Consider the following 16,496-nt stretch of genomic DNA (forward strand, 5'->3'; position numbering starts at 1 on the left):
TTGTTAAGTATTGGACAGAGCAGAAGGAGCACATTAGGAAGTTCAGATGATACAGCCAGGCATCCAGGACACATTCCTCTGGGTCTTTATAAGGCTTCCTGAGAGTCCAGTGGGGATGGAGACCATGTCCTGTAATCACATCTGCCTATTCTGCAATAAGACTCTGCGAGAACCCTCTTGAGAGGTCAGCAAGCAACATTTTTCATGCTCCAATCTGTTCCAAAGAAGTAAAACATTGTTGTTTTGAGAATTTCTTATGAAGATCACTCCTATGGATATGTGTTTATATATTTCTGCAAATACTTCAGGCTATTACAGTATTTATGCAATTCTGTTTTATCTCACTTTAAGTTTTTATTCTCCCTACATTTTTGACTGTAAAACCAACAGAATAAAAGGAAAAAATGTCAACCCCGTGGAAACTTTGCTTTTCTTGTTCCATTCCTGGGTACACATCCCTCCCTTGCAATTCCACATTCTGGAGACCTGGCTGTTCATTGCAAACTAGAGGAACAAGGTAAAAAATCTCTGCTTTTCCAGCTGGAAGCACTGAGTGGAATGGTGAAGTAGAAGATACTGAAAACTCTGAGCTATCTGTACAGGCAGAAGGCAAAAAGAAGATATAAGTGTGCTGGGTCTTGCAGCAGTTTTCAATTTGCACTGCAAATAATGTAGAACATCTGAATGAATCATGTTGGGAGCTCCGTGTTTCATAATTCCCAATCCCTCCAAGCAGGAGACCCATTGTGTAATCCCACTGGGGAATGTGCTGCTGCTGGAATCTGCAACATGCAAGCACAAACAATGATTTGAAGGGTAAGGCAGGGGTTGGAGGGAACCATGCCTATCTCTTCTAGTTTATTAGTTCTTATAGCATCCTTTGGCCATGCCAGAATCTCCAGATGTCTAGCAGAAAATCAAGACAGCCAGAAAAGCTGCCAGCTGAGGAAGCAGCTCCAGTCCCTGCAGTATGAGAGTATATCCAAGGCTGAGCACAACTGATTGGGAGTGCCTTCTGTGTTAACCAAATAAAATAACTCCAAGCAGTGTGTAGCACAGCTAAAGTATTCTTCCTCCTGTATAGGACCTCATGCTGGATGTCACATGCCCTCTTTCTGGCCATTATAGCGTTTACTCTTTGTTTCCTTAGGGAGAAATCAAATCACTTGATTGATGTGTAGTTGAATACAGCAGGGTCCATAACCATTCGTGCTCAGGGCTCAGGCCTTTCCCACTAAAGCTGGGAGGACAAACTTCCTGTGGTCTGTTTGGAAGCTTGCCAGTTCCAAGTGAGCTCAGAGAAATTTTTCACACCAGTTTTGTCTGCCAGAGTGAATTTGCAACCTGCTCTATCTCTGCTGTGCCCCTACTGGCAGATAAGGGCCTAGGGGTGGGTCTACCACAGTATTAGCCCATAAAGGCAACCACAGAAGGCAGCTGGTCTGCTCTCATCCTGTTCTGTCCCTCTGGACTGGTATAAACATTGTGCCAACTTGTAGAGTAGGATAGTTCTTAACTGTGAACTAATAAGAAGATTATAGCCTGGAGACATCAACATCCTCCCCACCCTGGAACTGAGGTGCATTTACCCATGTGAGGAGACAGGTCCTGTGTAGTCAGGAAGATTACCTCTCTCATTATCAGCCCCGTGCCTTTAAAAGCCACAACAGTCCTTCAGCTGGGATGCTTAAAAGTAACACTGACAAAAGCAGCAACAGCAGTGGAGTTTTAGCTGTATCTGATGCACGTTTGGAAGCCTGGGGGTAAACCTGCCTATCACAAAAATGTATGAGAGGTTTAAAAACCAAAGGCAGCCTTCAAAATACTTGCCAACTTTTGGTGCCTCCCCTTCTGCTCTGACCTCTGGTCTTGCAGCAACCCACTTTCTCCTTCCCCTTCAGAGGCTCTGCTCATCATCACTGGCTATGTCTGAACAAGTGGTCTCTTCTCTGCCAAATCCCTCCAAAGTTTCTTCTGTGAACCAAATTTGACTTCCGTTTCCACAAATATTTAGTACCTATGTGATTAAATAGTGAAATTTCTGCTCATAGGAACACTAAAGGGTTAGCATCAGGGAGAGGAGAAAAAACTAGTCGAACCAGAGGACAGTGTTGGACATGAATACATCCAGGCTGAAACCCCCCTGAAGGGACAAGTAACAGGGGACCGGACTCCATGACCCTGAAGACTCTTTCTATCCTGACTTCCAAGTACAGTATATGGGAGAGAAAGAGGAAGCAAGTGGGGGGAAGACATGCTTGTGTTTGCAAGGGTCTGAAGTGTGTCTTTGCATTGTTTCATGGTTATCTGTTTCTTATATTGCAAAGTTCTTATGTGCACTGAGCTGGAGTAATGCTGTGTGCAGCTGTGGGAATGATGTCAGTGCCCTGCTTTTCAATGGGCATCTTCTGGGGGTTGTTGAGAGCTGGACTTTGGGAGCTGTTTCCAGCTAGGAACAAGATTCCTCCAGCCAACACCCTTATAAAGGGTGCCAGGCGCCCTTGTGTACGAGGAGATGGAAGCCATGCCCAGTTTCCCACGCTGTACCAATAGCCATCTCATCCCATTTATCCTATTTCATCTGTTATCAAAGACCAATCATGTACAGTTATTTAGATGTGCCTGTGCCTTATTTATTACTGCAAACCATGGGAAGTTGAACCAGGTAAGACTGGGGCTAGTACCATATGCCTCTGCTCTGGCTGTTCCGCACAGTCTGGGGAGGAGACTTCCTCCCAGAAATCACAAGGCCCCATTTCCCACACCTCTGGCGAATGGGGCCTTGAGGGCTATTTGCCACAGTCCTCTTGAGACGTTACCTTCTGCCCAGGTGCATATAAAGGGAGGAGACACCAAGAATATCACAACCACTACCTCCATAAGGGATAGGCTGTAAGGATAAGCGCATAAGCATCAGGGAAATGTTCACTATATACCCAGTCTGCAAAGCAAGTAAAATACTTCAGACTGAAAAAGTAGTGATACTGCATAACAATCACCCCCCAGGGAGTTATTCTTGGCATAGACACCTAAAGCATTTGAGGTTGAATTGATGTATAATGCCAAATTAAAGAATATCTTGTAAAAAATCTTGTAACAAATAATATGAACTGGTATTTGAGAACAGAAAAAGTGTGGTTAAAAAATCTCTAGCAGAAGAGCTAAATTCTATAGCTGAATCACATGGATTAGCTGAACAATTCACTCAATTTAATCTGCTTTAGATTCAGAAGAATCTAAACCTAGGATGTATTCTGAATGCAGTTCGTGTTTCTCTGCATTTGCTTCTTGCATTTATTCTCCTATCTCACTGTGTCACCAATGGTCATGTTTCCATACATGTCTTCAACTCAGTGTGAGTCAGCCTTTAAGCAAAAGCCAGCTGCTGGGTTTTCTAAACTGCTTTTTTAGAAAATGCTACTTTTGCTGGTTGCTCTCCAACAATTTCACCAAGAAGGACGATGATGTTGTACAGGCCAATATCAAAAGCTGAAAGACAGAGATCCTTTTTTGCATCTCTGCTTCTCTTCCTGTTTTGTGAAGTATGTTGGGTCAGCATTCTGTGTCCACTTAGGTCAATTATGAGTCGTGAATGGGAATGATAGGCTTGCCAACAATGAAGGAAGCATCTCAAATAACTTTTGCATTTACATCACAGATTTTGGGTAGTATTCCAAAGTACCTGAACACTTTATCTGCCTTGATCTGCTAGGTGACACTGTTAACACTTCAAAATTACAAGTGAAAGGATAAAGACATTTAATAGGATAGTATCAGGTTGTCTCTCCAGAAATCAGAAAGAATAGATGATATGTCAATCCTTTTTGGCAAATTTTTCTTCCCTCACCCACATGGTACCAAAATAATGACAAAATTTGATGCTCATTTGTAAGATCTTTATTTATATAAATAATACGCACCATATCAAACAAATATACAACACCGTGTTTGCAAATTAATGCTTTGCAAAGAACTCTCATTGCTATTCCTGGTAGAAATTCCTCAAGCTGAGAGTACCTCAGGAACCTGAAGTTGTAGGAAGCTTGTGATGCACCCAGTTGTGACCTCTCCTAGCAGGAGAAGGCATTGTAGAAGCAGGGCTCTCTGCTGTCCTCCTCCAGCTGGCCTGTCACCAGAAGAGGTGTTCTGAGGAACAACCCAGGAGCCTTCAGCCTTACCCAGAAAGAGGAACAGGATGGCGCAGAGAACTTGCAACCATTATGAAGGAAATGACAGAGTAAACCCAAAGTATGGGACACACTAGCCTTGGCAAAGCCTCAATCTGTTAGGCTGCAGAGGACAATCTATCTGTAATTTAGGTCCCACTGGACCATGGTGGTGAGCAGGGATGTACTATAAACTGATATCTTCAGCTTGTTCAGACTGTCCACCAGATCAGGTGCTAAGGGGGTCCCCTAGTGGAAACACAGTGATTGCCAGGCAGGAGGATGGTTTGATTTTTGCCAGTACAGAAGGTATCTATCTACAGGCTATAGAGCTTTGCCTAGGCCAGGTGTTTCTTCTGGTCAGCTCTCAGTACAGTCACCAACTAGACATAGCTGGCCATATTATGGGCAGTAAAAGGTGAAAAAACAGAAGACTGTGGGACTGTAAAGGTGCCTCCAGCAGAGGACAGTTGGCTAGGGAGGGAGCATATTGCACGTCTGATCTAGATGGAAATGCTCAGGGAATGAAAAGTAGTCCACACAGTGAGAGGTGTGGTGCTCTCACTCACTCTTCTGTGAAGACCTGCTGGCTTCCAGTGAGGTTTTCAAGCTGAGCTACCTGGGCTGTCCAGGGCTGACTTCAGTAATCTCAGCTGAGCTTCCAAGTAACTGGCCAACTTTGCTGTTAGCACATAGGCCATGCTACTTCAATGGTGATGGTTTTCAACTTCCTACCCACATCCAGAAGAACAAATAAACTGTTTCAGAGGGGAGGACACAGAGCAGCTCAGTGTAGTGCAGCTCTAAGAGCCAAGAGACATGCTCCCTGAAGCCCTCGGGAAATGTGTAGATCAGTGTAGTGCCAGTGAGAACACAGCCACACAAATAGCTTTGCAGGCTGTCTGCTCCCACTTGGGCAAGGCTAACTCAAGAACCCAATTTAGTGGACCACCAGAATTAGCTCTACAGGGACCGAGGGAAGGCAAATTGCTCTCTGGAACTGCAGTCCTTGCTATTCCCCACTGTCAATGGATAAGGTGTGATCCTGGGGAATGTGTCTTCAGAAGACCAGCCTAATTCTCCTTGGAAAATAAAAAGTAAGGATAGTCTTATCTCTAGACACAGAGCTGAGAGAAAGAGAGATGTAAAGAGGAAGAAGGGAAAGATCTATTGTAAGGGAGAGAGTTGGAAATCAAAGAACAAATGTTTGCGAAGTCTTCTGGTTGCTGATGAGTTTTACTTCAAAGTCCCAGAGTTTTAAAGGCATCTCGTAAATCATCTACTTCATACAATGGCTGCAGGACAAAATATAAGTGATAGGTTAGTTGTCAAGTGAGCAGGAACCTATGAAGATGGAGAAGGAATGGCAGCAGATGGGATGAGAAGTGGCAGAAGGGGAAGAGAATGAGTAAAGGAGAGATGAATGCAGTCAGGGAAAAAGGCGTGAGGGACATGGAAGGTGAAGATAAATAAACAAATGAAATGTCAGGGATGGGCAGCAAGAGTGAGAGGAGCTGTAGTGAGGAAGAGAGGAATAAGCTGAGGGAAGAGGCACCAGAAGAAGAAGGAGAAGAAGGAGAATTGGCACTCACGAGGAGGATCCGTCGTAGTTTCCTGGAGAGGTGGACAGAGTTTTCATGCAGCCCTTCCCAGCCTTTGAATGTCTGTTCCCTGTTCTCCACAAATGTGTTCCAGCAGTAGAAGAAATCTGTGCAAGTCAAAGGGAAGTTACAGGGTGCTTGAGAAGACACTGACCTCTCCTAGGATCACTAAATCATCACATACTGCATCATCATCTCTGGTTCCTTGTCCTGCCTTCTCCCACCCTCCTGGGTCTCCCTAACCCCCCATAGACCTCCCTAATGTCTTTCTTGCCTGCACATCTCACCTTTGAAGGTCATGATGGCAATTTGGGCCCCCGCCTTGTGCAGGCGTCTCAGCCCCTCAGGCTCTGCCTTGCGGTCCTCGCAGAAGTAGAGGCGGGCCGTGAAGATGCGGAGGGTCAGGTTGGGGTAGGAGCGCAGGAAGTTGGCCACATGCTGGGCGCAGTCGTAACAGGGGCTCCAGGAGGTGAACCAGGTGATGCGGTAGCAGCGGCCGGGGTCCAGGTCCCAGGCTGCGATGTAGCGCAGGAAGAGCACCTCCACGTGACAGCCCATCTTCGTGAAACAGGGAGAGGGGCAAGGCGTGAGGTGGCAGGGAGGGAGAAGGGTGTGAGAGGGGTGAGGAGGGAAATATGAGGTGGACTGGGTGTGAGGGGAGGAGAAACACTGCGAGAGGCGTGTTCTAGGGTCGGCGCACAGGGGGAGAGGGCACAGTGGTACATAAGTGGAAGACTGGCTAGAGAATCACAGGAGCACACCGACGTGAAGGGATGTACAAGAGGAATGTGTGGGAGCTAAACAGAAAAGTAAGTAGACTGGTAAAGCAGGAGGGAGTATGGATATCTTGCCTAGTGACACACTTGGTGGGCAGCACAAAGTAGAGGTTTACCTGAAGGATGCACCCCCAAACAGTGTGTACCAGTACAGCGTCCACACCTGTGGACACGTGCAGCAGTGCTTGTGTTGCTGTTGCAGTCTTCCTTTGCCCCAGGAAAACTGGAGCTGCCTGCACCTCAGAGTGGATGTAAGAACAGGATGACTGGGTGTTCCCCGTACCTGGTTGCGCAGGTATCCAAAGTCCAGGGAGCACGATGTGGCACTGTCACGGCGCTTTACAACATAGCAGAGGTAGGTTTCACGCCGGCCCTTGGCAAAGCGCAGGTTCTTGAAGTTGTAGAGGAAGAGTTTCCTTTTCATCAGGAGGCTGCAGCAGAAGACCAGAAAGAATTTACGTTAGCCCCACCCTGGAGCCAACAGTTTACCATGTCTTTGTTCAGGGCTCAGCACCAAAAATATCCTTCTCATATCCAGGCCTCAGTATGAGAAGACCATCAGTAATTTGCATGAAATGTGTTAGGGAAAGGATGCAGACCTGACTGTGGGGATGAGGCATGTGACCTTGTGCGTGGAAACAGTAAGTGAATTAGTAGTGATTAGTCAAACAGCAACTATGGCTGAGTAGAGTGTGAAAATATCTGAAAATATCCAGAAGATGGACACCAATGAGGGAGAAGGATGAAGGTGCCTGAGAAGACATGTGAAGTTGAGAGGGTCAGTTGAGAAGTTGAGAGAGTACAGTCATCAAGAAATATTATGAAATATGAAACCCTGAAAAACCACTGGTGCAAGAGATGGATCAAATTAAAACCTCTTCAGAGAAGTCTAGGCTGAATGTTTTCCAAACATTGTTCAGGGCACTGTGCAGGGCTATGGGCTAGGGGGTCGGATAAGATGCCACACATTAGCTGATGGAATACATAATGGGCGGGCATGCTGACACCTCTCCAGAAACAAGTACAGTTTCCACATTAGTCGAACATCAAAACTGATCAAAACGTGAGCCTGAGCCTGTGCTCAGGGATCCTGTGGTGGAGAGGCAGAAGGAGCATGGGGAGGTTAAGGTAGACATGAGCCACATCTAACAGCCTCACTGTCGAGCGGAGGCACACAGGCAGCTGTGTTCACTGAGGTGAAATACTCACCTCCCCCGCAGCAATGCAAAACAGAAGTGAACAGGTTAAAAATAATCACGTCCTTTGTCATCTTTTCCCTCTGATAAGTTGATTTTCAGTAGGGAGATGGGGTAATTTTGAGAGATGCCCAGTTGGGTTTTCTGGAAAGTCTCCAGTGAGGTGGAGAAAAGGGGAATTTGGGTTTGTTGGGAATTTAAAACTGATTTAAATCTGAGAGTCTAAGCACATATACATACCCTTCATCTGTTTGCCAGTGTCACCATAAAACTCGATCACTGCAGAGCACTTAATCTCCAGCTAACAGGCATCCTCTCTGCTTCTCCAGGAGCTTCTGTCCCTTGTGCACCCTCACACATGGCCACTGCATCACAGGTGCTCATTCATACAGTCATGCACACCCTCTTGCCTTTTGTTACCTGGTGCAAGTGCTTTGCTCTCCTGTCACACTCCCTATTGCACCTCACCACACATCAGGCACACTCTTCCCTCAGGCACCCTTGCTACCCTGATTGTCCCACAGATAGGCAAGAGACCTGCACACATGCTCTTTCCTGCCATGTCACCCTCACCTGCAGGGCAAAAATACCTGTCCTGCCCACACAGACAGAGCAGGAGCTCACATACTCTATTATGCCACTGTTTATAGAGACATACTCCTGGAGAAGCAGATCACATGGAAGCATGTCTCCTGTTAGGAGAAAGTCCATAGAGAAGACAAGGCTCTGCACACGCTCAAGGGCAAAGCATCACTATTAAGCATTTCATTTGGCTTAACAACAGTCTGAGGCAGTTCTTGGAGGTCTGTCCTGTGAGCACTGCTGCAGTCCTGCTCTGCTGGGTTTGCAGGTTGTGTCAGGAGTAGAGCACAAACTGTCCGCACTCCATTTCATCACCCTTCTCTCTGGCAGTTCATGTTGGATGTGTGTTTCCCAAACTCACTGTATGTTCTTCATCATCTTTCTCACACTTAGAGAAAATCCCACTTCCTGCCACCTTAGATTCACTCAATTTCTCTGTCTTTCCCTCATTCATAAGTACCAATACCTATGAATGAACCTGTGTGTATATTCCCTAACACACACACATACACACACACATTGGTCTCCTCACAAAATTGTCAACCAAGACAAGAGGCTTCTAGTTCTTAGGTGTATATTATTGCAGAGATGTGGAGAAGACTGTCACTCGTAATAGAAATGCTGGAGAGGGGGCACCCATTCTCTGGTGACAGATCCTCAGGCTGTCCAGAAAGGATAGCCCAGATAATTGCACAGGAATTGAGCAGGTGTGATAGGCCAGAAGCTTGCAAAGCTCTTACCTGAGGTGTGTCACAACTGCAGAAAACAGAGAAGCTGCACTGTGCACAACATAATTGCTTGCTGAAGAAGCACGTAAGCCAAGTGAAAAACAATTACAATTATGTTGATGTTTCTTTAAAACCCACGTGGAAAAATGCATTTCATCACATCAAAAACATTAGGGAAAACAGGCTTCCCTTTTTTTTTTTTTTTTTGGTGCGTGTGTGTGTGTGTAGTTTTGGGCAAAACCATTTGCTTTCAAAATGCTTCTGATTCTTCTTCTAATTGTCCCTTTTCTCACTTCATCCCATTTTTCTCTATTGAATGGTTTTGGCCCTGCAGAGCAACATGTGGATGCAAATAAGAGTGAAGAACAAGAAATGACGTCAAACCACAAACAAAAAATAAAATTATGATCACTTAGGTTATTTTTCAGTGTCAGAACAAAGTGAAGACAATTTTGAATCACAGAAGAGATTTACTCAACTGGAAATATTCATTAACATCAGTTCTTTTTCTCTCTTTCCTCTGAAGTTCACCATCCCAAGGTTTTTTTGCCAGGGAGGATTTCAGAATATGGCTGGTACAAGAAGAATAATGAATGAGCAGATGTTGTGGGTAGCAACTGAGCAGATGTGCAGTTAGGTATAAACTCCTGGATACACATGCAACTCCTATGGCTATAGCACAGCTCAAGGAAAAGTAGCAAGGACACAGGAGCTGTGATTATACCTGGGCACTGAAGAAGCAGACTGAACAGAGATCTTCTCAGATAAAGAATCTTGAAATCAGAGTGAAGCCATCCCCCCCCGAGTGTATGAATAGTATGCAATTGTGGAGAATGATAAGTGATAATAAGCTCACGGAGTAATTGCAGTGCAAGTGGAGGACTGAAGTGCTTAAGCCGCACAGAGCATCTGACCACCCTTCTGTTATCATTCTTTGTTTCTAGAAAAGAAAAACAATGAAAGGAACAGAGAATAGCCACAAGAAAGAAATGACAGAAAGGGAAAAAAGTACAGGTGGCAGAGAGTCAAAGAGAAAGGACAACAGAGACGCAGAGATATGAGGGGCAAAAGCAGGACGGAGCAGGGCGTTAGATCAATGAGTCAGATGGGGAAAGGGAAAGGGATGGTGAGCACCAAACAGAAAGCAAGTTAATTCTAAAAAAAAAGACCCTCAGCTCTTGTATGAGCAAGAAACTAGAGGCACTCATTTTACCTGTCCATGACTGCCAGGGTCTCTTTCAGGTGATGGTATTACAGGGAGGTTGTCTTGCAGGCTCTGTGCCGCCCTCTGACCTGATGTACAGAAATGTGGACTGGTTTGTGTGTCCCCTCCCCATCCACTCCTATCTAGCCCTTGCCTGCTTTCATCGGGGGGGTGGTTGAGGGAGGAGTTAGAAAGGTCTCTGGAGTTGCAGGAACTGAAGAACAAAGTGTTAAGATGCAAAGGGGCATCAGTTCTGAAAGATGCTCAGCACCCATTGGTCGCCATCCCCCACTGCACTCCCTATTGGGCCCCCTCTGCCTGCAAAATTATTCTGAAATAATATCAATAGCATAACAAGGCAGGAAACATTGTCTAGTGGTTAGAAGGGGGCCTGAGAGTTTGTGTGCCACTAACGTGAATGTGGTCAAAACCACACTATCCCTCCAGGCCTCACATCACGCAGCTGTGCGGTGAAGGTGATGAGCCTGTCCTGCTCCACCACAGAGGCAGCTCTGTGCAGTGCCCTGCAACCACCGAGCTGGAAGGAGCTCGGGGACCCCCAAATTGTTGGCAGGCTTTCTGCCCTCCTCCAAGACCCCGCAGAGGCATGGCAGCCGCTTGGCAGTATGAGGTAACACCAAAGCTGAAGAGAGTCAGAAGGACCCAGCTCCCAAGATTTGATGAGGAGTGCCTGGCACCTGAACATGGCCATGGCTGTCTGAGCCATGTCAACATACGAGGAGCAGTGGTGAACCTGCATTGCAAAGCTGTACACAAAGGACCAGTGGGCAATAACTCTGGGCCTTATGGTGCTGTTTCAAGTGGTACTGGCCCAGAGATCTACCAGCAGCAGGGTGACTGCCAGGACTCTCTGACTGGTGGCTGCGCTCAGCAGGCGTGCGGCTGTGCATTGTCACGGCTGGGATCACACTCGAGATGCACACACTTTGCTCCACCAACACCACTCTCTGCCACCCAGGCTCTGCTCCTACCAGGGCATCCATTCCCTCTGCAGGACAGCAGAGGAATGGGGAGCAGTGGCTTTGGCTGGGCAGGGTGCCAAGGAGGCAGCCAGGGAACATTCTGCTTTGTTTCTGCTTCAGGCGGGGCACGGCTGAGAAACAGGGCTTTTGTTTACCTCACGCTAGGGTAGTTCTTCGTTTTTTCTCTGCTTGATTTACTTTCCTTATTAATTTTACTGTTTTTTCAGCATGCTAAGACTTTGTGAAACCAGTATATGCAAAAACATGAGAAGGAGCAATGAGTTGCCAGAACAGAGCAGACTCTCTAGCCCAGCACTTGGAGAGTACTTGCCTTTGAGAGCGGTGGACATGGTACATTTCAGGAAAAGGAGAAGCACTCCTGGGAGGTCCAGGGTTGGGCTGTCCAACTCCTTAGATACACACTCAACAAATCCACATTTTAGCAGCTGTATTGGTCTCAAGAGTGGTGGCAATTACTCTGTTTGAGGATCTGGCTCCTAGCGTTTGACCTAAGCTAGAAGAGCCTCCAATCCTTGAGAATCCCTGTCCTACTTAACAGTCTCAGATGACACTCTTGCTAATGAAACAGCTGTCCCCTTTCAGCGTTTGCCATAGTAACACCTTGTGACAAATCTCGTAGGTCAGACTAACCCATCACACTTTAATACTAGTTTTTTCTTTTAATAATGCAAAGAGGACATTTGTTATACAGGACACAAAAAAAAGAAAAGAAAAGAAGAAAAAGGAACACACCCTGGGGAATCTGCTTCGTAGAGATCACAACTGTTTGTGTTTCATCTGATAAATTAAGATAACTTCAGCTTATTCTTGTCCTGGCTCCCAATTTTCATAGCCAAAAGATTGCAGAAAATTTTATATAACATTTTCTACTCTGAAAGGAGTCAAGAAATATCTTCATGGCCAGCCTGGTGTTCCCATAAATTAAATTTGTGCAAAATGATTTTCTTGAGGGTTTAACATGTCAGGTCTCATAATACATTTAACTAGACCCTTTCTCTGGTCCTTCCTGTGAGTGGAATTCATTATTCCATGTTTAAAACATGCTCTGTTCCTTAAATGTTGAGAGTTTCTTTGCTCTCCACAGAGCTAAAAATGAAAGAATGGATGACCAAATAGATGAAATATATTTATGTTACTCTCTGTCAGAGCTCTCAAGTTCAAGTACTGCTGTAGGTTTCCTAATGTCCTTCATTTAGACCAGCAACTTCCCTCATTTGGAAGGTGCAAGTGCACAAAGTCAGTGGTACTGATTCTGTGCCTCTAGCTCTAATCCCCAGAGGAGAAACAGATTGGGGTGGATGGGTTTTAGTGTCTTGTAGCAAGTCTAGGGGGACATTTCCAGAGGGACCCTCAGTTCCTATGCTGTTCTGCCTGAAGCCGGAGCTGCACTCTCTTGCCAAGGCAAGATCCTGATCATTAGCAAATGTCATGTCTGCACTGGTTAAAAAAAATGGTATTTTGCAAAACCGTGGAAAGGTTGCTGATCACTGATCTAGTTGCTAATCCAGCTTCCTCCCTGGTTATAAACTGCTTTTAGGTGGGAGCTGAGATAGATGTTCTTCTCCAGTTTTTCTTCCTTTCTGCTCAATGCAAACCTATTTAGAGAAGGAACTGGAAGTGGGAGAGAAATAATTTTACTGAAGATGACTCCATCACTGTTTCTGATCAAAGTCCAGGTCAGTTAAAGGCTAGCAGTGAAGGCTAGAAAGGGTCTCTGTCCTGGTATGTTTGGAGTGTTATGTGTCATAAGACACTGCTCCAGCTTATCAGGATCATGGAAGGATGTCCTAGCATCCCTCCAGGTTTCTTGTGCTCAGGGCTTTATTCCATGTATTAGTGAGAACAGAGAAATAATAGCTATCCAGAGTGCAGTGGTCAGATGTAGAGGGGGAGGAGGAACACCACTATTACTTTTACAAAAGATTCAGAAAGCAAGCTGCTAAGAAATTAGAGAGCAAAAATGCAGTGAATAAATAAAAGTAATTATTGAGCCCCAGAGAAGAGGTTGCTTGTTTAGTCAACAGGAAGTCATGTGCTGATGTGTATCATTATAAATACATATTTATTTTTTCCATTCACCCTTTGAAAAGAAATTGCCTTTTGAAACTAGCGCCGATATCACCAGTTGGTTGGTTTTACACCAAACACAAGAAATGCAGACACCTGCTTCCCCTTGCCTCAAGCAAAAACCTCAAGCAGAAAAGCTTTCTCTGCTCAACAAGTGCTGATGCACCACAGACACGGACTTGCACCAGAGACCTCGAGCAGGGGAATGGTAGAGCTCCTTGCAGTTCCAGGCACAGGCAGATAAATAAGCTGATATGCTTATTTATGATAAGCACATATGATATGCTTATTAATATAAGCATTTATTAAGTGTAAGACTACAATAAAGTGCATATGTATTATACGCACATTACACTGTGTTCATTCCACAAAGGTTCATCACCCTATTTTGAAAACAGACCCAACATGTAGGTAACACACTTGCTCCAACACCTCTACCAGGCACACCATTCCTATTACTCCAGTCCTGGGTGCAAAAAAACCCTCCACACTAGATATAGAGACAGCTTGCTGTCTAGGACATGGGACAGAGGGCCTTGTCCCTAGAGCTGCCAACTCATCTTGTGATGCAGCTGTGGATGCCATGCCTGGGGAGAAGGTTTCAGCAGTTGCATGACAAAACAGTGACTTTGCAGAATATGCAGTGCAGAGACATTTGATGTGAGGATGTGCCCGGGCTGGACATCACCAGGAAGGGATGGTGCAGTGGTGGGGTTTGCAAACACAAAGCCAAAACCTGTGGACTGTCACTGAGGCTGCATGTAAGTCAGCCAAAAGCAGGGATCCCAGGTTATGAGAGGAGAGTGGGAAGGAGAGAAGGCAGGAGTTCAGGATGTGTGGGAAGTGCCACTGCTGCATGGGGTGGGCTGCTTATGGAACTTGTAGCCCTGCACAGTGCAATGCTGCATGCTGCAGGATTGATGGGCACCTAATTGCTGGGTGTGCACTAAGAACACATTATTGTGTGTTTTACTAGTAATTTGGCTTTCCAGGCTTGCACTGCAAAACCTTTGCCTGGAGACCTGACCCACAGTTTAATTTTGTTCCACTGTTGAGCTTGTTTTGATGCTGTGGGATGAGGCAAATTAGGGTGAAACTATAGAATTGAGTACACACTTCAACCGCAGCCCCGTGAGTTCTTCTCATTCGTGTCCTGCAGCTCTTTGCCAGACCAGGCTGAGGTTCCTTATAGGAACTAATGATCCTTTACGCTGTCTCTGCGACCCCACAATTTTTTTGTCTCCCCTCCCTGCATTAATACCATCCACCATGTCTCTAGGCCACAACATTTCCAGCCTTTGCTACCAGCGACTGACAACTGCTGGGATCACCAGCAAGAAGGGAGGAAAGGAGTGGATTGGGTTGAGGAGTTTGAGATGTAGTGAATGGCTTCCCCATCACGAATACAGGTAAGAAATGTGACCAAAGTCTAGGTACTTATGCTAAATGTTCTCCAGTGCCTTTTCCAGCTTGAGGCCGTGACATGGTTGGCAGCTTATCTTACTAACACTAAGAAAAACACAGACTCTGCAATCAAAGCACAATGTGCCTTCCCCATGCTGAGAGCTGGGGGGAAGTACCCACCAGAGCTGCTTGTGCCTTGCTGCTTCCCATAGCAGTGCCTACAGCTTCAGCCTCCAGTGAGCCCTGCCCTGTCACTTGGCTTCTGACTCCACACTGCACAGACCTGGAGAACAGGTCTGTGCACAGGGAGCTGCAGGCTGAGTTCCAGTGTTCCTCTATTCTCCCACAGTTCAGTCCCGTGGTCTGGGCACTCCCAGACCCTAGTCCAAATCACATCTTCCTCCTTCTTAATGGAAGCCACTGGCTCCGTATCTCTGCAATCATCTGGTAGCCACAGGGAGAAATTCAGTTTTACACTGCAGTTTTTCACAATGAGACTCACCTTCTAGCTGTGGTTATGGTTTTGCAAACCAATGTTGCCTGTGATTAGCTCCCGTTTGTGCAGCGCTGCAGCTCGTGCTACTCAGTGCAAAAAGAGCTGGCACCTGTGGCCTGGGTGGTCAATCCTGATTTTAATTCACAGAAGCATTCACAGAAGATTCAAGATAGCCTTGCTAGTTCTTGTCTTCCTTCCCCCAGAGTTGATAATATGCTCTCATTCATCACCAACCATATCCAGAAGGCTTGTGGCATGCCACCACTAACCTCTACTCCCTAATGCCAAAGTGTCAGTAAAAGTTAGGGTCTGCCTCTGACAGTTTGATCCCCTTCTGGGAGGCCCAGTACTCTCGGCACTGGGGAGAGGAATGGAAGATCCATACTGAGGCCAATGAAGAGAGGGGGAAGGGGGCAAAGAGTCATTCTCATCATGCAGTGAGAATTTCCTTTGCTGTGGTATCTCTACTGCCTTCCTTTCTTGCTAGTGCATTTCCATGCCTGGCTGTGCTGACTGTTACCATCAGTTATTTCTTTAGCCATGAGCACATGAGAGGCTCCCAAGTTTCTGCTTTAAGCAGTGAGGTCAGAGCTGTGATATGCTTGAGCTAGCTGCCCAGGCAGGAGAGGGTATCCAAGAACCTCAGAGCTTCCCACCTAATATCACAGGGTTTAAAGATACCCTGTTCCATCCAAAAGCAAGAGTTCTGCTTGGATGAAAAGCCTGACAGAAGCTCCTAGAAAGCAGAGAAGAGAAAGAACAAGAAGAATTTGAAGAGAAAACAAAGACCCAGGGAAATTACTGTTTATTAATTATTACCAGAAATTTTAATTCACTGGTGCCCATTGGTTGTAGCATTGCTTTTGCTTCCCACACAGATGCAGCTCAAACCCAACTATATCTCACTAAAATATAGAGTTCTTACATTCACATACACAGCCAGTTAATTTCTCTTTCCCCAGTTTGTACTCAACAAGTGGACATCAGGTCCACTTATCTCTTCTATCATTTCTGTGCAGGTACAGGTAGGGTATGGCACAGACACATGTACTTTAAGGTGTCTAGCTTGGTCCCAACCTGATTTGGAAAACTGGAGACAAGACTAAAAAGGCTCACAGATTTGGGGAGGCAAAAATTGATTCTGAAGCAGTGCCCCTGGGGAACAGAAATGGCAAAGAGGCACATTTCAGATGCCTTTCCTAAGCAAAATCGAAGGGAGACTACAAAGATAGCAGCTGATGGACAATGAGAGCCAAGGAGATGGTGTGTAAT

At 45.8% G+C, this 16,496-nt stretch overlaps 1 protein-coding gene across 1 annotated transcript; it reads right to left on the reverse strand.

Annotated features, from left to right (window-relative positions):
• Positions 1-5,345: 5,345 nt before the first annotated feature.
• AICDA (activation induced cytidine deaminase) lies at positions 5,346-6,991 on the reverse strand (the record flags this gene model as incomplete). The annotated part of the gene is made up of 4 exons (XM_027906074.1): positions 5,346-5,461; positions 5,759-5,874; positions 6,055-6,325; positions 6,827-6,991. Coding segments are annotated over 4 exons (606 nt in total), but the record flags the coding sequence as incomplete, so codon positions are not given.
• Between the last annotated feature and the right edge of the window lie 9,505 nt (positions 6,992-16,496).

Source organism: Empidonax traillii, unplaced genomic scaffold (genome assembly GCF_003031625.1).
Source record: "Empidonax traillii isolate 1590-97213 ecotype Southwest subspecies unplaced genomic scaffold, ASM303162v1 scaffold1246:size530596, whole genome shotgun sequence".
Classification (NCBI taxonomy): Eukaryota; Metazoa; Chordata; class Aves; order Passeriformes; family Tyrannidae; genus Empidonax; species Empidonax traillii.